This window comes from Bos mutus, chromosome 19 (genome assembly GCF_027580195.1).
Source record: "Bos mutus isolate GX-2022 chromosome 19, NWIPB_WYAK_1.1, whole genome shotgun sequence".
NCBI classification, from domain to species: domain Eukaryota; kingdom Metazoa; phylum Chordata; class Mammalia; order Artiodactyla; family Bovidae; genus Bos; species Bos mutus.
The window spans coordinates 40,556,779-40,581,762 of NC_091635.1; the positions used below are offsets into that span (position 1 = coordinate 40,556,779).

Sequence of the window (24,984 nt, forward strand, 5' to 3'; positions counted from 1 at the left end):
TAATTACCCTTTATAAAGCTTCTTGACATATATAAGTAGTATAAGGCCATGCAAATATAAGTCAGTATCTATATTATTATTAACCTACAGTAGTAGACAAAGTATTAGAGCAATAGACTTGCTAAAGGAAACAAGCATTAAGGTAACAAAAGACATATTACAGTTACCGCTTCCCTGGTGGCTCAGAGGGTAAAGCGTCTGCCTGCAATGTGGGAGACCCTGGTTCGATCCCTGGGTTGGGAAGATCCCCAGGAGAAGGAAATGGCAACCCACTCCGGTACTCTTACCTGGAAAATCCCATGGATGGAGAAGCCTGTAGGCTAGAGCCTATGGTAGGCTAGAGTCTATGGGGTCGCAAAGAGTCGGACATGACTGAGCAACTTCACTTCACAGTTACTGCTAAGTCGCTTCAGTAGTGTCCGACTCTGTGCAACCCCATAGATGGCAACCCATCAGGCTCCCCGTCCCTGGGATTCTCCAGGCAAGAACACTGGAGCGGGTTGCCACTTCCTTCTCCAATGCATGAAAGTGAAAAGTGAAAGTGAAGTCGCTCAGTCGTGTCCAACTCTTAGCAACCCCATGGACTGCAGCCTAGCAGGCTCCTCCATCCATGGGATTTTCCAGGCAAGAGTACTGGAGTGGGGTGCCATTGCCTTCTCCTCACAGTTACTAATACATTACAAATTACATTAACAAATAAGTAATGTGAATGCAGACTTTTGTGTATATATTTCATAGCATCCTATCTTTCCTAATTACGGTCAGAAAAGTTGTAATTCTTTCATTAGAAGAATTAAATGAATTAGCACTGGTAAAGCATTCAGTATAATAAACAGCACAAAATGTCTGCTATATGTGTAAATAAATTAATAAGTATGTACCACATAGTATGTATTTATTCAATAATACCTACTTTCGAAGGTGGTCATGTTCTTTCAAAAATAGTTCAGTTCTTCTGTTGTTTACTCCAGACCCACTTTTATATGACCTAGAAGAAAGAAAATTTTAGAACGTTTGTTGGCAGACACTATAAAAAAGGATTAAATGATTACTCCAGTAATATCCAAAGTGGACAAATTGAGCCTCTCCATATACAACTAAAATGTATAATCCTTTTTATCTCCTTTTAAAAATGGCATCTATGACAGATAAATATGCATGGCTTTCTAGTTTAAGAATTTATCTTTCACCAAAATAATCTAACATTCTTAGACAAAAATCTTACTTTTCCTTTTTTACATTTTATATATACATTTGATAACTTCTAAAAATGTGTATTTTGTACCAGTTGCCAAAAAGTCCAACTCACTAAAGTACATGAAAAGAGAATATACATTCATTCATTTGTTTATTCATTAACTCAGCAAATATTTATTCAACATCTCTTAGGTACCACACATTTTAACAGTAAAACATGCTACTTAGTCATGAGTTGTTCACAGTTTAGACAGGTACATAAATTATTTAATTTTAATTCAGTGTAATAGGAACTATTACTATAATACTACATAAATACTATAATATTTATATACAAAAGAAAAGAGTAGTCATTACTATAAGGCAGAAGGTAGATTAGAGAGCTTGTGAGAAATACAGAAACCTTCTTAAGCAGAGAAAATCCATAAAGGATACCCTACAAAACAAGTGATAATTTACAGTTGTAAAAAGTGGAGGATTATTTCAGGAAGGAAGGATTGCATGTGCAGTGTCATGGGGTGTGGAAGAACACAGTGGCTTCAAGAAACTTTGTATCGTCCATCTTGCAGAGTGAGGTTTGGGAGGGTACTGTAAAAGATGAGAAAAGCAGGGGCTTTTAGAGCCTTTCCTTTCTTTCTCTATTATTTCCTCTTGTCTTTATTTTCCCCAAGTGGGACTAATACTCCTGATTGATTACGACACAGCACATGAGGTAGGGAAGCCACTGAAAGGGAATGTTTCCCTAAAGGAAGCTACAGATCTGCCAACTGTGGAGTACTTCAGGATTTCTATCCTGGCTTGAGTTCATTACAATTTACAAGAAAATGCTTTGTATCATTACTACCAACATTTTCATGTTTCAGTTCTTTACTTACAAAGTATCAAGAACCACAACAAAAAAATTCAAGTAACTGCACACATACTGCAGTGAGACAAAAGGGGGTCATGCCGTTAAAGTAAACCACGACCTGAGAGCAGGTTCTAATGTGCAAAGCGCAGCAGGAAAGAAAACACCAGGGAAAGCTGCACAATATAACCAGTACCGCACTGGACTTGGAAGACTAATGTTGTTTAGTTGGTCAGTCATGTCCGACTCTTTTGCGACCCCACAGAACCCACCCAGGCTCCTCAGTCCATGAGATTTCCCAGGCAAGAATACTGGAGGGGGTTGCCATTTCCTTCTCCAGGGGATCTTCCCAACCCAGGAATGGGATTGAAACCATGTCTACTGCTTGGCAGGCAGATTCTTTGCCACTGAGCCACCTGGGAAGTCCATGAACCAGTAAACCTTAAACAAGATTCCTAATACCTAGTTTTATAAAGTGGGACTAATAATTTATATCTATATCAAAAGATTCAGTTCAGTTCAGTTGTTCAGTCGTGTCGGACTCTTTGCGACCCCATGAATCACAGCATGCCAGGCCTCCCTGTCCATTATCAACTCCCAGAGTTCACTCAAACTCATGTCCATCGAGTTGGTGATGTCATCCAGTCATCTCATCCTCTGTCGTCCCCTTCTCCTCCTGCCCCCAATCCCTCCCAGCATCAGAGTCTTTTCCAATGAGTCAACTCTTCGCATGAGGTGGCCAAAGTACTGGAGTTTCAGCTTTAGCATCATTCCTTCCAAAGAACACCCAGGACTGATCTCCTTTAGAATGGACTGGTTGGATCTCCTTGCAGTCCAAGGGACTCTCAAGAGTCTTCTCCAACACCACGGTTCAAAAGCATCAATTCTTCAGCACTCAGCTTTCTTCACAGTCCAACTCTCACATCCATACATGACTACTGGAAAAACCATAGCCTTGACTAGATGGACCTTTGTTGGCAAAGTAATGTCTCTGCTTTTGAATATGCTATCTAGGTTAGTCATAACTTTCCTTCCAAGGAGTAAGCGTCTTTTAATTTCATGGCTGCAATCACCATCTGCAGTGATTTTGGAGCCCTCCAAAATAAAGTCTGACACTGTTTCCACTGTTTCCCCATCTATTTGCCATGAAGTGATGGGACCAGATGATTATATGAAGCCAAAAAAGAGATAATATATGAAAAAGCAGTAATTGCAGGAAAAAAATCTTATATATCAGTTATTAGTACTATTAGTCACTCAATTCAGTCGTTCAGTTCACGTTCAACTCTTGGCGACCCCATGGACTGCAGCACACCAGGCCTCCCGGTCCATCATCAACTCTTGGAGTTTACTCAAACTCCTGTTCATTAAGTGGGTGAAGCCATCCAACCATCTCATCCTCTGTCATTCCCTTCTCTTCCTGCCTTCAATCTTTCCCAACATCAGGGTCTTTTCCAATGAGTCAGTTCTTTGCATCAAGTGGCCAAAGTTCTGGAGTTTCAGCTTCAGCATCAGTCCTTTCAGAATATTCAGGACCGATTTCCTTTAGGATGGACTGGTTGGATCTCCTTGCAGTCCAAGGGACTCTCAAGAGTCTTCTCCAACACCACGGTTCAAAAGCATCAATTCTTCACCGCTCAGCTTTCTTCACAGTCCAACTCTCACATCCATACATGACCACAGGAAAAACCATACCTTAGACTGGACGGATCTTTGTTGGCAAAGTAATGTCTCTGCTTTTTAATATGCTATCTAGGTTGGTGATAACTTTTCTTCCAAGAAGCAAGCATCTTTTAATTTCATGGCTGCAGACACCATCTGCAGTGATTTTGGAGCACCCCAAAATAAAGTCTGTCACTGTTTCCACTGTTTCCCCATCTGTTTCCCATGAAGTGATGGGACCAGATGCCATGATCTTAGTTTTCTGAATGTTGAGTTTTAAGCCAACTTTTTCACTCTCCTCTTTCACTTTCATTAAGAGGCTCTTTAGTTCTCCTTCACTTTCCGCCATAAGGGTGGTATCATCTGCATATGTGAGGTTATTGATATTTCTCCCAGCAGTCTTGATTCCAGCTTGTGCTTCATCCAGCCCAGCATTTCTCATGATGTACTTTACATATAAGTTAAATAAGCAGGGTGACAATATACAGCCTTGATGTACTCCTTTCCCAATTTGGAACCAGTCTGTTGTTCCAGGTCCAGTTCTAACTGTTGCTTCTTGACTTGCATACAGAATTCTCAAGAGGCAGGTCAGGTGGTCTGGTAGTCCCATCTCTAAGAATTTTTCACAGTTTGTCATGATCCACACAGTGTATTACTTTCTCTAATTTAATAGTGATCCACAGAGTGTATTACTACTATATCTCATCTCATTAACTATATTTTGCCATATATTATACTAATTTGAATATGTGCTTACTCCCCTCCAGCATCTAAAGGGCCAAGTTAATCTTTTCATTTCTACCTGCTACTGCAACTGACATATTATCTAACAGTAATCAAGAAATAGTTTAGCAAATGGATGAACATGTTTCTTTCATGATAAACTTTAAGAAAACAAGTTATTACACTGGAATATAGTCTAGCAATTCCCACAAATTGTGTGGTAGCTAAATGACTATACATTAAAGGCTGTCTGTTACACTGGTTCTCAATGCATTCTTTAAGATATATATGTATACAGATTATAAAGAAACTAGACAAGACCTACATGTGCCTGAGAACTAATAATAATATAAAATTCCAAATACAGCAAAAATGTTTCATTTTCTTTACTCCTATATGTTATACAAAGTACATATGACTAAATGTAAGAAAAACAGATAAAACAGAGACAAACAATAAAAATTAATTTTCCAACATAATTTCTGGAGGTAAAAACATAACTGATGACTGGACAATTCTGGGTTTAGAGTTTTGGACAAAAATTTTGAATAGAATGAATATTAAGTGGTTTGTGCTGTAAAACTGTCTTACTGTTACAACAAAATAAAGGAACTCCAAGGTAATGTTTGTCAGAGTACACATGAAATGTACAGTTCATAAGATGGCAGTACACATCACAGCTCATGAATCATGAGTACCATACTTATGAAACCTAAATACCATAAGTGAGACAAGGAAAGGTCTCAACAGATGGCCTAAAAGTGGGAAGACTGCAGCTTTAATTAGATGCCCAATGGATCTGACCTTGTCAGTCAAGAACAGCTGTAAAAAAAAATTCGAAACTGTGTATAAAATGCTATATTATTAAAGGTGAGGTAAAGGGAGGGAGGAAAAGAACACAGTCAAAAATTATGGATTAAGAGCAGCATAAAAATGCTGGGAGTCCTTAAATAATTTGACATAAAGCTATGAGTCTGTATAAAACCTGGAAAAAACAGATTTAGGATTCTGGGGCAGTAAAGGCTACTCTAACAGCTACTTAAGTATGTAATTGTTGTGGTAAGGGAGAGGGTAGAGGGACAGAAAGGGTCATGAGGAAGGGAAACACAGAGACCTTTGGTTATTGGTGATGTTATTAACATAATGCTCAAGGTGGGTAGGAGGCAATCAGAGGAAAACTCACAAAGACATCATCTGAACTGGACTTTGAATTAAGACAGGAAAGTCAAGGTTGGCAAGAGTCAATGATAAAACTAGGGTAAGCTGGAGATAAGACCAGCAAAGTAGATTAGGACCATATTGGAGCAGCAATGTTTAAAGAACGATGAAATGCGAAATAGAAACCCTGAAATCTAAATCATGGTTCTGCTACTCAATTTGTTGTTAATCATGGATACACTTTCAATCTAATTCTAAGTAAACACCCTACAAAATAATATAAAAGGTAACTTACTCAATATCCTTTCGTACTGATCCCATGAGATTCTCCCTTTCCCGTATTGCCACAAAGTTTGCTTTGGTTTTATGGAATTCATGTGTATAATCCTGCAATAAATTAATATCCAGTCTCAACATAAACTTTTACCTTATTGAGCCAGTTATGTATTGTTATACTACAAATCTCTGTCAAGAAAACCGCTATTTGAGAAATCTAATTGTCAAGACGTAAAAATGCCATTATAATCAGTTTCCCAAAGAGTGACCAACTTTTTCAAATGAAAACAGTTTGGCACCAGAGGGGTGGTGGTAGTGGTGTATGTATGTGTGGTGTGTGTGTGTGTGTGTAGTCACTTCAGTTGTATGTATGTACGTGTGTTTGTGAAATCATTTCAGTCTTGTCCAACTCTTTGCAACCCACTGGACTACAGCCTGCCAGACTCCTCTGCCCATGGGATTCTCCAGGCAAGAATACCGGAGTGGGTTGTAATGCCCTCCTCCAGGGGATCTTCCCGACCCAGGAATCAAACCCAGGTCTCCTCCATCTCCTCCACTGGCAGGAAGGTTCTCTGCCACTAGAGTGCCACCTGGGAAGCCTGGCACGAGGGTAATAGTGCCATCAGATCACCATCCTGTGTATCCTCTCATACCCTGTCTTACAGGGCAGAATTGTAAAGAAAAAATAATCCTCAGATAAAATAACTTCAAATAGCCTAGGATAAAAATTCGGAAGCTCTTTCTACTCATTAGTGTACCCAATGGGGCTTATTTTCAAATTTCATCATTTTGGAACTCCTGCAGAAAGTTATTTCTAAACCAATCAAATGAAGAGAATCGTAAAGAATAAAATAATTTTAGAATATTTCCTTTTTTCTACCATATTTTTAAGTTATTAAGGAATATTCGTTGCTTTTAAAAATTCAGATAAATATATTAAAAGATAAAAACAACATAATCCCACCTCCCAGAGAGCCCCTATTGATCCTTTAGAAGCAAAAACAATACATGCACGTGGGGCACCATGAACTAAAAGAGCACCTTTTCTTTCAGTTTCTTTCAGGAAATATGTTTTTGCATATACAAGTTTATTATTTCTTTCATTTATGCTAAAAAAAACTCATAGTCTGCTGTAATCTTTTAAGTTCATAAAATATCAAGTAATCTTTCCCTATTAGCAAACTGAATCTATATTTTTTTTAATTTAATATGTAGTTTTTAAATTATGACTGCATGCTAAGTGCTAAGTTGCTTCAGTTGTGCCTGACTCTTTGCTACCCCATGGACTGTAGCCTGCCAGGCTCCTCTGTTCATGGGATTCTCCAGGAAAGAATACTGGAGTGGGTTGCCACACCCTCCTCCAGGGGATCTTCCCAATCCAGGGATCAAACTAGGGTCTCTTGTGTCTCCAGTGTTGGCAGGTGGATTCTTTACCACTAGCGCCACCACTACCGTAATTTAATAAATTCCCTACGATAAACAATTTAGTTACCTTTTTTTTCCTTTTTCTGGCTGTTAAAAACAGCTTCAATAAACAAGCTGTGTATATATTTTACTGTACTCTCTAGGTATATTTAAAGGGTAAATGCCTGGTAGAATAACTGGGTCAAACAATCTTACACAAAAATTTGGATAGTGCTAAAATGCTTTCTAGAAAGGCTACAACTTACATTTCCAGAAAATGGAAGAGTGTCTATTTTTCTGCACTCTTGACATAAATGGGTTACAAATGGTTCAGTATTTGCTAATCTGACAGGTGAAAAATTTTATCTCATTTTGATTTGCATTTTTTCATTTGAGAATGTGGCTGACCATCTTTTTATGAATTTGGCCACTCATTTCCTGTAAATAAGTTTAAGTCCTTTTCCCACTTTTCTATTGGGTTCCCTTTTTCTTATTTCTATCAGTGTATCTCTGTATCACTTGTTAAAGTTTCTGGTAATAGGTCTTGCTTAGGAAAGTCCTTCGGAGAAGGCAATGGCACCCCACTCCAGTACTCTTGCCTGGAAAATCCCATGGACAGAGGAGCCTGGTAGGCTGCAGTCCATGGGGTCGCTAAGAGTCAGACACGACTGAGCGACTTCACTTTCACTTTTCACTTTCATGCACTGGAGAAGGAAATGGCAACCCACTCCTGTGTTCTTGCCTGGAGAATCCCAGGGATGGGGGAGTCTGGTGGGCTGCTGTCTGTGGGGTTGCAGAGAGTTGGACCCGACTGAAGTGACTCAGCAGCAGCAGCAGGAAAGTCCTTTACTACCCTGAAATGTATAATTTCAACCACCAAGAAATTTTATAGTTTCTTTTTCTACATATAAATCTTTGACCCATTTGGAATTTACTCTAGATAGGAGGAATGAGATAGAAATTGAGTGCTTCCCCCCTCCCCTCCCCTGCCAGAAATTAGCCAGTTGTAACAACTCTATTTATTTTATAATCTCTTTTTTCCCCATTGATTCAAAATAGTACCTTTCTCAGAAACTAAATTTTCATGCATATTTGGGTCTATATATGAACTCTGTTGTATTCTATTGATCTAATTTTTTCCCAGAATCAAATGGTCTTCATTATTCTAGATTCTTAACAGGTTTTAATCTGTGGTAGAACTAGGTATCTTTTACCACTTACCTTCATCTTCACATGTTTTCTTCTTGGTTATTTTTGTATGACTATAATCTCAAATAAACTTTGGTGGCATTTTGCCATTTTTTAAAAAAATGAAGCAAACAAGAAAAACCCTGTTATTTCCATTGGGATAACATTCAATGAAAGTTAAAGTCTCTGAGTTGTGTCCAACTCTTTGCGACCCCATGGACTATACAGTCCAAGGAATTCTCTAAGCCAGAATACTGGAGTGGGTAGCCTTTCCCTTCTCCAAGGGCTCTTCCAAACCCAGAGATCGAACACAGGTCTCCTGCATTGCAGGCAGATTCTTTACCAGCTGAACCACAAAGGAAGCCCATGAATACTGGATTGTGTAGCCTTCCCTTCTCCAGCGGATCTTCCCAACCCAGGAATCGAACCAAGGTCTCCTGCATTGCAGGCGGATTCTTTACCAACTGAGTTACCAGGGAACATTCAATGGATAGGCTGATTTAGAGAGAAATCTTTTATGCTCCTCAGGAGAACTTTATATATGTAAGTCCTTCCTATACATTCTTATTAAATTATACATAAAACTTTCAGTTTCTTCCACTGTTCTTTCTAACAGGTTATTGTTTGTGTATAAGAAAACTGCTTGCTGTATATATTAATTTTGCAAGTCATCAACTGATTGAATTTTTTTTCTAATTTTTGTTTAGTTTTCTTGATTATATTAGCTATATAATCTTATCACCAGTACAGAATACAGATTTTCGTCCCCCTTTTCAGTATTTATATCTTGTTCTTTTTACTGTGTAATTGAACTACAAACAACTTCCACACAATGTTAAATAGATATCTGTGGAGACTATGGGGTATCCTTGTCTTCTTTTTTTTTAATGGGAAAGCTTTTACTACTTTATTATTAAGCAAGATGATAGATTTTAATCTGATGTACACATTTCTGTACTAGGTAAATAAAGTATTCTATTTCTATTTTTAACATGAGTTTTAAAAATTAGAAATGACTGGATTTTTTCAGTATTAAAAAATTTGCCTTCCTATTTGTACTACTATATTTTCAGCACCCTCCCATGTAAATCTTTTAGGAGTTTATTTGTTTCATTGGTATACTTTTAATATTTTTCTCAAACAATACATTAAATATAGCAAATTACTTCTCTTCCCTGCTATCTTCAAAGCCTGATGAAAGTATACTAGAAACCATCATGACTGCTTATGTGTGACCACTGGCTACTTCACTGCTTCAGCTGGGTAGCAAGATCTCCCACAGCAGTAACATACTTACCGACTGATGAATATGATTCAGTTTTACCAGGCAAAAGACAGAGCTAATAAACATTTTTAGAATTTTATAGTAACAAGAAAAAAAAAAGCAAAACAGGACAAACTTCCATAGCACAGCATCTACCCTCTTGGAAGATTTTTCCCTTTGTTCTCCTAAATACATGCGTACATGTTCTCTTCATGGAGTAAAGAAAACTCAAAAGCCTCTTATGATGACATAAAAATCTCAAGCCCAATGTATTACCTGCAGTATGTCTCTATGTCGCTGTAACGTATGCATCAGTGCTGCATTCAAGGAGGGCACACCTGCGCTGTTGGTGTATTCTGCCATTTTATCATTTACTCCTGTAAGCTAAAACAGAAAAAAAGGAAAGAAAGAAAACCCATACAAACATTTCAGAAAGCACGATAAAGAGATAAAAGCAAATTAAATGCCTATATGCCCTTCTGGCTAACAGCAAAAAAATAAAAACAAGAGACAGCATGTAAGGATTTGGTATTTCCCCAAAATAACCCAAAAGGGCTAATAAAATAGGACCTTGGAATGGCCGTTATCAAAACTCAAGTGGCCTGGGGAGGCACACATCTTGAATGAAAGGGTAATTTCAATAAATATGTCTGCATTAATATCATCTGGTACCATACCTAACAAGTACAGTTACTAGGAAAATAATCCTTTAACAGAAGGTACTCACTCTTGCCAAAAGCTGTTCAATCTCAATCGCCATAGTTTCAAACATTCTGTCTTGGCTTGATCCATTTAAAAGGGGTGTTGTGTCAGAGCTAAAAACAAGTTCAAATAAAGAGAATCTATTACTTAAACCTAATCCTTTAAAATATACTTAAAATGATAAGGTAATTATTTTTAAAAAGGTCAAGTGGAACCCCTGAGACATTCTTTTTGTTTCATAAAAAAATGTAATTTTTATTAAAGTTTTCTTGTAAAGATCACACATCCTGAATATTAAATTCAGTATTAAATAAAATTGAATGTACGACTGTCCCAATCTTAATAATGCAAAGAAATTCTAAATGCTTGCTTCCTGTTTCCCAAACTAAAATAACTTAAGCTATGACAGTGCCTAATTAAATGCTGGATCTGAAGGAACAAATTATGTGAAATAAAACTGCAGAACTACATAATACAGCATGTGAGAGGAGCCATAAATGTATTAGAGAGATTACGTTAGATCTGTGAGAAATAATCTTTAAATTTTTTCCTCTAAGTTCTATCTTCCTTCCATGACTCTTTCCAAAATGAAATAAAATTGAGATTTAAACAATCCACAAACTGAGTAAATAATATTAAATAATCAGGAATTGGCTTCAAGTCTAATAAAGATAGCTACGTCTGGCAGGGAAGTTTTAATATCAATCTTTTACATTTCCTCTTAGATTATATAATTACTTCTGTTTTGCTTTGCAAAAATGTATTGAACTGTCTTCTAAAGTCTGGAAAGTCAAACATAATTTTTACAAGTGAAACTTATGTTTGACAGATTCAAATTCTAAAACCAAATGTCTTGAAAGTTTCTGTCTCTTCTGAAAAACCATTAACCTTCATTAAGTCCCCAAGTGGTATATATTATCATATAAGCAGCTGTAGCTCAATACTCGGAGAAGGCAATGGCACCCCACTCCAGTACTCTTGCCTGGAAAATCCCATGGATGGAGGAGCCTGGTAGGCTGAAGTCCATGGGGTCACTAGGAGTCGGACACGACTGAGCGACTTCACTTTCACTTTTCACTTTGATGCCTTGGAGAAGGAAATGGCAACCCACTCCAGTGTTCTTGCCTGGAGAATCCCAGGGACAGAGGAGCCTAGTGGGCTGCTGTCTATGGGGTCGCACAGAGTCGGATACAACTGAAGCAACTTAGCAGCAGCTCAATACTGGTCTTATTTACACTGAACACAGATAAATACCAAACAATGACTATGTTCTCCACTCTTACTAAGACTTTGTCTTGCCCTGGGGCAGTTGCTTCATCAGTTTGCTTCCCTGGTAGCTCGACGGTAAAGAATCTGCCTGCAATGCAGGAGACCTGGGTTCAATCTCTGGGTTGGGAAGATGCCCTGGAGAAGGGAATGGCAACCCATTCCAGTATATTTGTCTGGAGAATTCCAGAGACAGAGGAGCCTTGTGGGCTACAGTCCATGAGGTCACAGAGAGTCAGACACGAGCAACTAACACTAACACTTCTTTTTTAAATGGCAAAATTGACCTTGGCTCTTTTTCTTTTCTACATACACATTTACAGCAACAGTAACAAACAGTGAAATAGCCAAAAAGTAGCTAATAAGGAGGATTTTCAATTTAGGATGCTTAGGTCCAAATTTTTCTTTAAAATTTTAATTCATTCACCTTAAAATATCTCATTCTTTATTACGTGTCAGAGTCAACCCAAGGTTCCATGGTTATCTCTTAGAATGTGCCCAGGGGAAATACTTTATACACTACTAATGCAGATCCTCCCCTACCAGATATATGAAAAAGAACAATGGGCCAATGATGTACGCTCCATCAGGAAGAAAACTGCCTCTATCTTGTTCACAGATACAAGCCTACCACCTAGAACAGTGCTTGGCACATGGCAGATGCTCATTAAAATCCTTGCTGAATGAATGAGGAGGCAATCTCTACATTCACCACCTCAGGGAGGTATGAGTCCAGGGAAATGAGGGAAAATATCCTCTCCACAATACTGAGACTCAGTTAAATGTAATGCATTTCGTAAGTATGTGGTGATTCACAGACCACATAGTTCTCAAAACACAGAAAGTAAAAAAAATAACTCCTGGAAGAAAAATTCTGGGCATCACTGAGTTTATTCATTATGACGTGCTTTCAATCTGGGCAACAAATGCTTTAAGATGCACTGGATCCCCATGGCCCTAGGTTTCTTGTTAAAAGGGACAGTGAGAGTGAAGTAACCCCACAAACTCATCCTCAATTTGTTGTAGAATTTCTGATGGAATGTTTTCAAATAGTTTCCCCCTTTAAAGGAGTCATAAAAGTACAAGTATACCTCAGAGATACTGTGGGTTTAGTTCCAGACCACCACAATAAAGCAAGCATTTCAATAAAGTGAATCACACTAATTTTTTTGTTTCTCAGTGCACATAAAAGTTGTTAACACTTTACTGTAATCTGTTAAGTATGCAATAGTATTATTCTTAAGAAAAAAAAAAAAACAATGTACACACTGGAATTTAAAAATACTTTATGGCTTTAAAATGCTAACCATCACCTGAGTCTTCAGGGAGTAATCTTTTTGCTGATGGAGGGTCTTGCCTTGATACTGATAGCTACTGACTGACTAGGGTGGTGGCTGGTAAAGGCTGGGGTGGCTGTGGCAATTTTAAAAAATAAGACAACACTGAAATTGTTGAACTGACTCTTCATGAACGATTTCTCTACAGCATGCGATGCTATTTGACAGCATTTTACCCACAGCAGAACTTCTTTCAAGATTGGAGTCAATTCTCTCAATTGCTGCTGCTGCTCTATCAACTAAGTTTATGTAATATTCTAAATACTTTGTTGTCGTTTCAACGATCTTCATAGCATCTTCACCAGGAGAAGTAGATTCTATCTCAAGAAACCATTTATCTATAAGAAACTTAGACACACACACACACATATATATCCATGCATGTGCGCTTGCTAAGTTGCTTCACTCAAGTCCGACTCTTTGCAATCCCATGGACTATAGCCTGTCTGTCCTCCATCCATGGGATTCTCCAGGCAAGAATACTGGAGTGGGTTGCCATGCCCTCCTCCAGGGGATCTTTCTGACCCAGGCATTGAACTCAAATCTCTTATGTCTCCTACACTGGCAGACAGGTTCTTTACCACTGGGGAAGCCCATATATATCCATATGTATACATGTATCTGTATCTATATCTATCTGTAAATATATATAAGAAATAACTTATCATCTGTGGCAGTTCAGTTACAGCTTCAGACTCCACTTCTAACTCTAACTTCTAATTCTCTTGCTATTTCCACCACACGCGCAGTTACTTTCTCCACAGAAGTCTTGAATCCCCTCAAAGTTATCCATGAGGGTTGGAATCAACTTCTTCCAAATACCTGGTAACATTATTTTGACCTCTTCCTGTGATCTTAATGCTCTTAATGGCATCTAGAATGGTGAATCCTTTCTAGAAGGGTTTCAGTTGACTCGGTCCAGACCTATCAGAAGAAGCACTATCTGTGGAAGCCATGTAATGTTTGTTCTTTTTTGAGAAACTGGTATACTACTCTTTGAACAGATGTAAATATAGTCTTATCTTTGAACCTCACTTTAGGCCATCCACTTATTTAAAAAAATATTAGGAAATACTTAAGACAGGAAGATAGATAGATAGCGGCTTCCATTATTTATTATTTCTTCAGTAATAAGACTTGAAAGTTGAAATTACTCCTTGATCCATGGGCTACAGAACGGACACTAACACAGGCATGAAAATAACATCAACCTCACTGTACATCTCCATGCGAGCTCCTGGGTGAACAAGGTGCATTGTCAGTGTGCAGTCATATTTTGAAAGGAATCTTTTTCGGAAGGGTAGGTTTCATCAGTGGGCTTAAAATATTCTGTTGTAAACACATGTGTTATCATCCAGGCTTTGTTGTTCAATTTATGGAGCACTGGCAGAGCAGATCTAGCACAATCTTTAAGGGCCCTAGGATTTCTGAAATGGTTAATGGTCAATGGCTTCAACTTAGTCATCAGCTGCATTAGCCCCTAACAAGAGAGTAAATCTGTCCTTTGAAGCTTTCAGACATCAACTTCTCTCTAACTGTGAAAGTCCTAGATGACACCTTTCAATAGAAAGCTGTATCATCTATATTGAAAACCTGCTAGTTAATGTCACCACCTTCATTAATTCCCTTAGCTGGATCCGCTAGATAACTTGCTACAACTTCTATGAATATATCAGCACTTGTGGTTTCTCCTTGCTCTCTGACGTTATAGGGATGTCTTCTCTCCTTAAACCTCACAAACCAACCTCGATTAGCTTCTGCAGCTTCCCCTCTCAGCTTCACAGAACTGGACAGAGTTAGTGCTTTGCTCTGGATTAGGCTCTGGCTTCAGGGAATGCTGTGGCTGGTTTGATCTGTTCAGACCACTAAAACTTTCTCTGTATGAGCAGTGAGGCTGTTCACTCTCTTATCATTTGTGTGCTTCCGGGAGCAGCAGCATTAAGCTTCTTTCAAGAGCTTTTCCTTTGTGTTCAGAACTTGGTTGTTTAGCCTAGCCTTTGACCTATCTCGATTTTCAGTATGAATTCCTTTCCAAGCTTAAAATCATTTCCAGCTTTTGATTTAAAGTGACAGACACTTTCACTTGAACACTTAGAGGTCACTGTAGAATTATTAATTGGTTTAATTTCAATATTGTTGTGTCTCAAGGCATAGGAAGGCCTGAGGAGAGGGAAAGAAAAGGGAGAACGACCTGTCCATGGAGGAGTCAGAACACACACATTGATTAACTCTGCCATCTTACAAGGGTGTAGTTTGCGGTGCCCCCAAACAATTACAATAGTAACATCGACTAAGCCCATGTGCCACAACTACTGAGTCTCTGTTCTAGAGCTTGGGAGCCACAACTACTGAAGTTCAAGTGCCCGAGAGCCCGTGCTCCACAACAAGAGAAGCCCCAGCACCGCAGCGAAGAGTAGCCCCAACTTGCCACAACTAGAGAAAGCCTATGCAGCAACGAAGACCCAGCACAGCCAAAGATAAATAAAATTTTTTTTTAAATAATGTTAAACAAAAAAGCAAGTTAAAAAGTAACCATTATGAATCGTTCAGGAACACAAATATACGTAGTAAAAACATATGGAGATTATAGGGAGGGAGAAAATGGGATGCCATCAGGGGCTTCAAATGAACTGATAATGATTATTTCTTAAAGTGGGAGATAGTCACACAGGGATCCATTATATTATTCCTTCTATCTTCCTGTCTTAAGTATTTCCTAATATTTTTTTAAATAAGTGGATGACCTAAAGTGAGATTCAAAGATAAGACTACATTTACATCTGTTCAAAGAGTAGTATACCAGTTTCTCAAAAAAGAACAAACATTACATGTACACACTGCTATATTTAAAATGGATAACCAACAGGGACCTAGTGAATAGCACAGAGAACTCTATTCAATGTTATGTGGCAGCCTGGATGATGCGAGGGGAGCTTGGGGGAGAATGGATACATGTGTATGTATGGCTGAGTCTCTTTACTGTTCACCTGAAATCATCATAACACTGTTAATCAGATATACCCCAATACAAAAAAAAAAAAAAAGAACCAAAATTTAAAATAGCTTGGATCATTAACAGTGAGGACATATACACTGCATTAGATTAATCCTAAAACACCAGAATAGCAGTAGGTATACTTTGCATTTGAGTAGTCCCTCAGATCCATTTAACAATCAGAAAATATAAGAAACACAACGTGGGCAAAGCAACATTTCCTTATACGGGATGAAACAGAAATTTACTTCTGATGAACTCATTCTTAAACCTTAGCATTTCCCTCCTGATACCAACACACTTTTTGTCTAAGGATTCCAAATAAATGTCAGTCTCTGACATTAATTCATATAAAATGAATTAATAATTTTTATAAATCACTTTAAAAACCACCAAAAATTCACCAACAGACCAAGTTACAGAGATATATTTTACTTTATTTTTTTTAATGCTTTAAAAATATTATATAACTATAAGGCAAAAGAGAGAGAATCTGGTAGTACCTATACCTGTCGCGTCTTCCATCTCGGGCACTGCTGTGACTGTAACTTGTACATAGTTTACTGAAGGAAACTAGTTTCAGGTCAAGTTCATTTTCCAGCTGTCGAGCCTGTTTCCTGAGATCTTTAACAAAATTACAAAAGCAAATAATTAGACACAAAAAGTCCTATAAACAACACAAAGCTTCTGAAGAAAACAAACTATGAAGACGATCATACATCTAGAGTACTAGAAGATGTGAACCAAACACTTACCCATGGAAACACACTGTCACTTATTAAACTTCAGATGAGGCAAAAAGGGGAGAAATAGTGGGAAATGCAAATTTTCGGCTTTATCCTAAAGACAGCTAGACAACGAATGTTGTTCTAACGTCCCTGAAATTATTTCTATAGCAGTTAACTAAAATTTTGTAACTCAGGGGAAAACAGAAGAGAACAAATCACCAAAGGAACTGAATATGGTTTATGACCAGCACTGTATCCATTTACCAGCTAATTTTATAAAAAGAAATCATCACTATTTTTGACAGGGATTATCCTATCTCTTTAAGTGTCAAAGCTTTACTAGGCTTATGAAATTTATGAAATTCTTAACAACAGAGTGAGTGATTGTTAAAGAGAAAAAAATCACTGACAAAGATTTAAAAAACTATCTTTCGACAAGCTTACTGAAAGATATTTGAAGAGGCTGAGTTTAACAGTAAATGAACAATGTGCTACCGACAAGGTCAACTCTAAGTATGACAGAAATAAGAGCATAAGTTTGAAGCGAACAGAAGAAAACATACATGGAGAGAAACTGGCATCATGTAATAGTTTGGCATCTAAGTTGAGTGAGAGAAGCCAGTCCAGTAACTCTTATCTAGAAATGAGTACTTTCATTCATGATGAAGTAGAGGTCAAAATAAAACTACTGGAATATAGAACACATAGTATAAACATCTCATCTTTCAGGAATAAGAATATAAAACACATTTCAATACACTAACCAGCAACCAGATGTAGGAAGCGCCATGCAGGTAATACAGTGAAGTACATTTTCCCAGAGACTAAACGTCACAATCTCAGCTCAGCCTAAAGTTCTCTGAGAACTGGCTCTGAGATTTATTCACAATCGATTTAACCTACAAATCTCAGCTTTTTGCTTTATAAATCTTTACCTTCAGAGTTTTTCTATGCATTACTAATCATTATTTAAAGCACCTGGCACAGAACTATAGCCACAGGGAAGAAACCTGCTGGACACAGAGGCAGGTGGGAAGGGTGGGATGAACTGGGAGATTAGGTTTGACATAAATACACTACTTTAAAAAAAAAAATTGGGCTTCCCTCATAGTTCGGTTGGTAAAGAATCTGCCTGCAATGCAGCAGACCTGGGTTCGATTCCTGGGTTGGGAAGATCCCCTGGAAAAGGAAATGGCAACCCACTCCAGTATTCTTGCCTGGAGAATCCCATGGACAGAGGAGCCTGGCAGGTACAATCCATGGGGTCCAAAGAGTCGGACACAGACTTAGTGACTAGAGAGAGAGATGCCTAAAATAGCTCGTGGGAACAGGGAGCCCCAGCACAGGGAGCTCAGCTCCTGCTCTGTGATGACCTAGATGGGTGGGATGGGAGAGGCGGGGGGAGTTCAAGAGGGACAGGATAGATGTATCCACACAGCTGATGCACTTCACTGTACAAGAGCAACGAACACAACACTGTAAAGCAAGTATACTCAACAAAAAGATAAGCTGCTATAATTATTATAGCACGATGCTTCAAAACAGTATAGCCTAATGACTAAAGATACCAATAACCACCTCTACATAATTTAAAAATATTTTCTAGCTAGCACACACATTTCAAATAAGCATTTTAATACGTTTTAAACTATTAGCACACTTCTCTGTAATTAGTAACTGTCTTCTCTAGTACTGAGCGACTTCCCTTTCACTTTTCACTTTCCTGCATTGGAGAGGGAAATGGCAACCCACTCCAGTGTTCTTGCCTGGAGAATCCCACGGACGGGGGAGCCTGGTGGGCTGCCGTCTATGGGGTCGCACAGAGTCGGACACTACTGACAAGACTTAGCAGCAGCAGTATAAAGTATCAAGTAAGAGCATATTCAAAGTATGACAGCCAAGTACCCATGAACTTAGAATGAAGTATTTTAGACCAAGAGGCTGATTGTGACAATTCTGTTATTAAATAGGTTAAAAAGGAAAGGGGTTTCGGAGAGTAGTTTCTATTATATTTTGCAGAAGACCAAAGAGACAATTAAAAAAAAAAAAAAGGTGAGCCTTCTCTGATCTCTGTTCATCATCATGGTCCAGAAATGAGTTTTACCTGAGACCACTTTATCGAATCATATTTTCAGGAATTAAATAAACGTACTTGTCAAGTCACAAGATGGTTTTTTTGTTTTGTTTTTTGGTAGAAGAGGTATAGCAGATGCAATCATTACAATTCACATTGATTCTCTCAACTTTCTCTTTTTAACAAAACCGATCTCCGGAGCAGAGGGTAAAGTTATTTCCTCTGCCTTAAATCGCGACTCGCCACCCAATCCCAGCCCGAAGTCCCAGCCCGAAGCTGCCAAGGGGACCCGACAGGAGGGAGTCATTCCGCTCACACAACTTCCCTCGATGGACTGGACCGACAAGTTCCTCCTTTCTCTTTTCCTACTCAATTGTCCAACAGCGACCTCAACTCTAAGGCGCTGACTCCTCCAGACTTCTGGACTCGACACTCGTTTCCTCTCAGAGTTCACACCCCAGACTCCTCCGTCCAAGTTCCGCTACCGCCTCAGCCCAGCTCTCCTCCGGAGAATCAGACCCTCTTTCTGTCGGCCGCGGCTCAGCCTTCTCTGCCCAACACCTGCCCCAGGTCCCGCTGTCGATCAGGTCAGCCTCCTCCCCAGACCGTACGGTTTCTACAACTCCCAGGCCCGAGGACTCTCTGTAGACCAGCCCTACCCCTCAACTCAGCCGCTCTGGAGGCCAGGCTCTTCCCTCTGCTGCCTCCGCCAAGACCCGTCCTTACTCAGCCCCTCTGCCCCTTGGCAAGTCGTACAAGGAGGTCTCCCCTCACCTTCCCAGTAATTGCTCGTTCCTGCCGCCATCTTTGTTGTCCAACGTCAGTGGGGATAGGAGAGTAGAGGCGAGGGGAGCCAGAGAGTCACGTCCACGCCTTCTTCCGCTGGGCGCCAGGGCCGATGGGATACGTGAGCTTCCACAGACACCGCCACCTGGTGGCCAATATATTATATTACACCTTTTGACTAGCGAGATGGACAGCTTCAGATTTAGCGCCTGACACTCCCTGAACATCTGTCTTTTTGGTGTCTGTATTCGCTCTCCGCGTCCCAAACCCTTGAGCATCATCGCCTTGAGCTGGCTGGGTTTATCCCCTCTTTAGGCGATACCTCCCCTGGAGAAGGACATGGCAACCCACTCCAGTACTCTTGGCTGGAAAATCCCATGGACGGAGGGGCCTGGTAGGCTACGGTCCATGGGGTCGCGAAGAGTCGGACACGACTGAGCGACTTCACTTTCACTTTTCACTTTCATGCATTGGAGAAGGAAATGGCAACCCACTCCAGTGTTCCTGCCTGGAGAATCCCAGGGATAGAGGAGCCTGGTGGGCTGCCCTCTACGGGGTCGCACAGAGTCGAACATGACTGAAGCGACTTAGCAGCAGCAGGAGCTGCAGCGGGAGCTATCTCCCAGGCTGAGAAGAAAGTCATCCTCAGACCGAACTGCCTGTTTCCTTCATCTTCTCTCAAAAGTGTATCTTTAGCCACCTCTTTCTCTTCTCGGAGCCAGAGGCTCTTTTCTTCCGGAGACCAACCTGTGCATCCTACCTCCGCCTTGTATCATGTTCTGTTTCAAGAACCTCCTTTAGCCATTTGTTAAAAAGTAGTTCAGCTGGAGACAAATTCTATTAGTTTTTCTTCATCTGAGATGTCTGGATTTCCCCTGCATTCCTGAAAAATTTCGTTGCCAGGTTAGGAATCTGGGGCTGACAATTGCTTTTTTCCCCCAGCACTTGAAAAATGTGCCAATTCCTTCCTGATTCCACAGTTTCTGATGAGAAATTGGCTGTTATTTGAATTTTTTTCCACTAATATATTTCTTCTCTCTCCTTTAAAAACTTTTTCAGTATCTTTAGTTTCCAGAAGGTTGATTATGGTGGGTCTTAGCGTAGGTTTCTTTGGCTTTAATCATTGTATTTTTCAGATCAAAAATTTTCATTTGGTTCCTTATTATATCTTTTATTTAATTGGTGAAAGTTTTTCTTTGCAGAGATTCTTTTTATCATTTATTCTAAGATTATTTGTAATTGCTCATTGAACTATTTTTATTATATCCTTGTCAGATAATTTCCATGTCTGTATCATTTTGATGTTGGCATCTGTTGTCTTTTTTCATTCAAGTTGAAATTTTCTGGGGTCTTGGTATAATGAGTGATTTTAAAAATTGTATTCTGGATATTTTAGGTATTATATTCAATAAGACTCTGGATCTTATTTAACACCTCTGTTTAAGCAGAGCTCCTTTGGCTCTATGCTGATGGGAAAGAGTAGAACCTTGTTACTACTAGCTGGGAGTGAAAGTTCACACACACATACACACACACACACACACACCACCCCCTCCACCTTGGCCTTTGCTGTTAACCCAGGTGGGAAGAGTGACTTGTTACTGCTGCCCACGTGCCCTCCACTGACACCATGACAGGGGACTTCATTATCACTGTGTGGTAGTGAGAGTCCTAGTTCCGCACGTGGCCCTCTTTGATACCACCCAGGCAGTGGGGAGGAGTGCTAGGCTGCCCGTTCAGCCTATGCTGGCGGAGGGTAGAGATGGCCTCGTTTTTTTTCTGTAGCGATTGGCTGGAGTAGTACAACTGTTATCTAAGACTGTTCTGCCCTGGTAGGTTGCCCCTTTCCTGGTTCTTTGGCTGGAGAAGGCTTTTCTTTAATTTTTTTTGTCTGTGCCCTTTGGCATTTCTGGGTCGTTAGTGTCTCCAGGATCCATTATGGGATACATGAGGCAACATCTATTATGATATACATGAGGCAAAAAAGAAAACCCAGGGAACTCACCACCGTGTCATTTCTTAGATGCAGGAGGTCACTTGGAGGTTCCTGGTGGCCTTCTTCTCTCTACCTGAGTCTCCTTTATGTATAATGCAAGAGTTTTTTGGTTTTTTGCTGTGCTTGGTAGGAGGAATAGAACTACATCTAGTCCATTTTGTCCTGAAGTGAAAGTCTCCAATTTTTAATGTTAATTATCTGCCAAGGGCTTCCCAGGTGGAGCTAGTGGTAAAGAACCTGCCTGCCAATGCAGGAGATGTAAGAGACGTGGGTTCAATGCCTGGGTCAGGAAGATCCCCTGGAGGAGGGCATAGCAACCCACTCCAGTATTCTTGCCTGGAGAATCCCATGAACAGAGGAGCCTGGTGGGCTATAGTCCATAGGGTCGCAAAGAGTTGGACACGACTGAGCGACTTAGCACAATTATCTGCTAAAATTATTCCATCTTGTTTTACTTTCTTGAATTTATTCCTTGCCATTATTTTAAAGTCTGATTGGTAACTGACAAATCTGTGACTTCTGTGGCAGTGTTTCCATTTTTTTCCTTGATCTTTCATCATTTGAGATGGGACAATAAAAGGAACTTTAAATTGGATGTTATACATTATAGATTAAAATTTGTAGTAATCGTAGGAGACTCTAGGGGTTATCTTCCTCCACACAATTTTCTGCTTCTTGTAGGCACTTCCTGTAGGTGCAGATCAGTTCACTCCAGTATGGGGTGGGACTAATACCAAGTGGGATTCTATGTAAAATTTGGCCTGTTTTCAGTTACTTGTAATTACTGCTACTCATAATGTGTAGTCATGCAAGTGTCCTAATTGAAAGTCTGATGACCAGTAGTGCCCCCTTCCTTGACAGGTGCTGAACTCACATTACCTGCCTAAAGCTTCTGTGTGGGTTCTCTGCTACTGTGTCTCTCTTACCACTTACGAGTCAACAGATGCCTTAAGGTGAAAACTTCATCACGTTCACCTCTGAGCTCCCTCTGCTAGGGTCTTGACCCTTAAGTCCTTGTTACTTTAGTAACTTTCCAATCCTTCGACAGGTTTTATCTTTTTAAAAAAAATTTATTTCTGTCTGCGCTGAGTCTTCCTCTAGTTGTGGTGAGCAGGGGCTCCTCTCGAGTTGGGGTGTGTGGGCTTCTCATTGCAGAGGCTTCTCTTGTTGAGGTGCACAGGCTCTAGGTACTCAGACTTCAGGAGTTGCAACACATGGACTCAGTCATCGTGGCTCACAGGCTTAATTGCCCTGTGGCTTGTGGAATCTTTCCAGCCCGGGGATTGAACCCGTGTCCCCTGCATTGGCAGGCAGATTCCCCACCACTGAGCCGCTGGGGAAGCCCAGTTTTCATTTATCTTGCAGGACTCTAAATTGTCCTCTTTCTCTTTTTGTTCTCATCACCCAATTGTCAAAGGGTGCTTCTTCTTTTGTCCTTCTTCCTGTGTGTCCAAGATTGACTCGTTATTGTTGTTTCTTGTTATTGTTCAGTCACTTAAGTTGTGTTTGACTCTTTTCGACCCCTTTAAGTTATACTCACTCTGAAGCCTATTCTATATGGTTTGTGCTCTGATCTGATCTGCTTGGACATGTTTGTTTTCTTTTTTAGGCCATTCAGACTTAAGATACACTTCCGGAAAGACTTTTCTGGAAGTAGTTTTACACTAACTTTAGGCCCAGTGCTGAAATTCCTCTTCTGCCTTTCTCCACAAAGCCTTGTACTGGGTGGGCTAGGGCTGGGGCAGGGCAGGTGAGAGTGCATGCTGAGATTTGCTTATTTTTCTCACCTTATTGTTAGTTTGGAGTTTTGAAATTCTCTGGCTTCAACTTACACTGAGGTTTCAGTATATTTACTTTTTCCTTCTTGTTTTTTGCATTATTTTCCAGTGAAATAATGGGAGACAGGTAGCTTAAGCTGCCACCGATGTTTTCAGTGATCTGGATGTTCACCTCAATGTTTATGACATAAACCAAAAGGTTCTTGTTCTTTCTGAGAAAACTCCAAAAATCCAGGAAAATACTTCAAATATTGGGGGACAGAGAACCATCATTACTGTTCATTTCTCGCAGCAGTTAAGTAAGGCTGTTTTCACTGAGTAAGCATAAGTATAATCTAATTTTACTTAAAACCAAATATGAAGCATTGGGCATAATTTAAAAATTTACTGCCATTCCCAGGTGGCGCTAGTGGTAAAGTCTGCCTGCCAATGCAGGAGACTTTAGAGATGCAGGTTCAGTTCCTGAGTCAAGAAAATCCCCTGGAGAAGGGCACGGCAACCCACTCCAGTATTCTTGCCAGAAGAATCCCATGGACTGAAGAGCCTGGTGGGCTACCCAGTCCATAGAGTTGCAGAGTCAGACACGACTGAAGCGACTTAGCACAGCACAAGCCGTGCTACATACAACTTATGGAACCACATAATGGAAGTTTTTATTTTTAGTATTCATGTCTAGGGATTTCTTCTAAATTAAAAAGGCCACCTGTAAACCCATCTTTAGTTCATATATGTGATTAAAATAACTTTCTTTCAAAGTGATCCGAAAACAGCAAAGGATACTGGTTACCAAGGTCATTCAATTTCTGAATCACATACAATGTTGGGCCCTTTGCTAATATCATTTTGCTTCATTCCCACTATAGTTCTATTGGGTATTATTCCTTAACCAGTAGAGAAACTGAGAAAATGTTAAGCTTGTACAAAACAAAGTCACAGAGGAAGCAAGTGGCAGAGCCAAGAGTCAATGGGAGACTGATTCAGCTCTGAAGTCTGTGCTCAACTCTGTGTTGTACCGCTTCCATAGCAGACTCTTTTTTTTTTTAGAGGAACCAGTCACAAGAGAAGTACAGCTTATTTCCATTTCTATTCTCTGGCCTGGAGTATGAATTCCTGCAGAGCCCTTTTTTTTTTTAATATAACTTTGTTTTCTCAATTCCTGTTAGAGCAACAGTATCAACAAATCATTGCTAAGTGAAAAGGGGCTTTTAAGTTCATTACCACTGTGTCTAAAAGTGCCAGAACATATTACTCTAACTCTGCTTATCTATGAAAAGAACCAAATTTAGAACAAGCAAGCTTGAGATGGATACATAAACCTTTCCATGGCCAGTTTTATTATGTTCCTTGTGGAATGACTAGACTCACACATCGATCTAGCTGACCTGTGGCTATTATGTAATTATTCCAGAAACATAGTTTTATGTTAAGCCAATTCGTGAAGACAGAAACACTCTGCAGCTAACAACCTGTATTCTTTGGTACTATTTTTCCCCTCGAAAGGTAGAAACACTAAATCCATAACTTTTGAACTGAGACAATAACCTTTTCTGGTCTACTGCTTTTGAAAAAAGATTATGAGACAAAACACAAAGAAAGACAGACA

General features: G+C 39.6%; 1 protein-coding gene across 3 annotated transcripts in view; it reads right to left on the reverse strand.

Moving 5' to 3' along the window:
* The window catches only part of GOSR1 (golgi SNAP receptor complex member 1), a 35,588-nt gene extending 15,850 nt beyond the window's left edge, over nucleotides 1-19,738 (reverse strand). For 2 of the 3 annotated variants that reach the window (XM_005888215.3, XM_070390309.1), the window contains exons 1-6: nucleotides 19,596-19,738; nucleotides 16,523-16,643; nucleotides 10,447-10,534; nucleotides 9,996-10,103; nucleotides 5,883-5,974; nucleotides 914-988 (exon numbers count right to left, since the gene is read on the reverse strand). In XM_005888215.3, the coding sequence (XP_005888277.1) occupies nucleotides 914-988; nucleotides 5,883-5,974; nucleotides 9,996-10,103; nucleotides 10,447-10,534; nucleotides 16,523-16,643; nucleotides 19,596-19,626 (515 nt within the window). In that variant the 5' untranslated portion in view covers nucleotides 19,627-19,738. The remainder of the gene's footprint in view (nucleotides 1-913; nucleotides 989-5,882; nucleotides 5,975-9,995; nucleotides 10,104-10,446; nucleotides 10,535-16,522; nucleotides 16,644-19,595) is intronic. The other variant, XM_005888216.3, reaches the window with a different exon arrangement.
* Nucleotides 19,739-24,984: the final 5,246 nt, after the last annotated feature.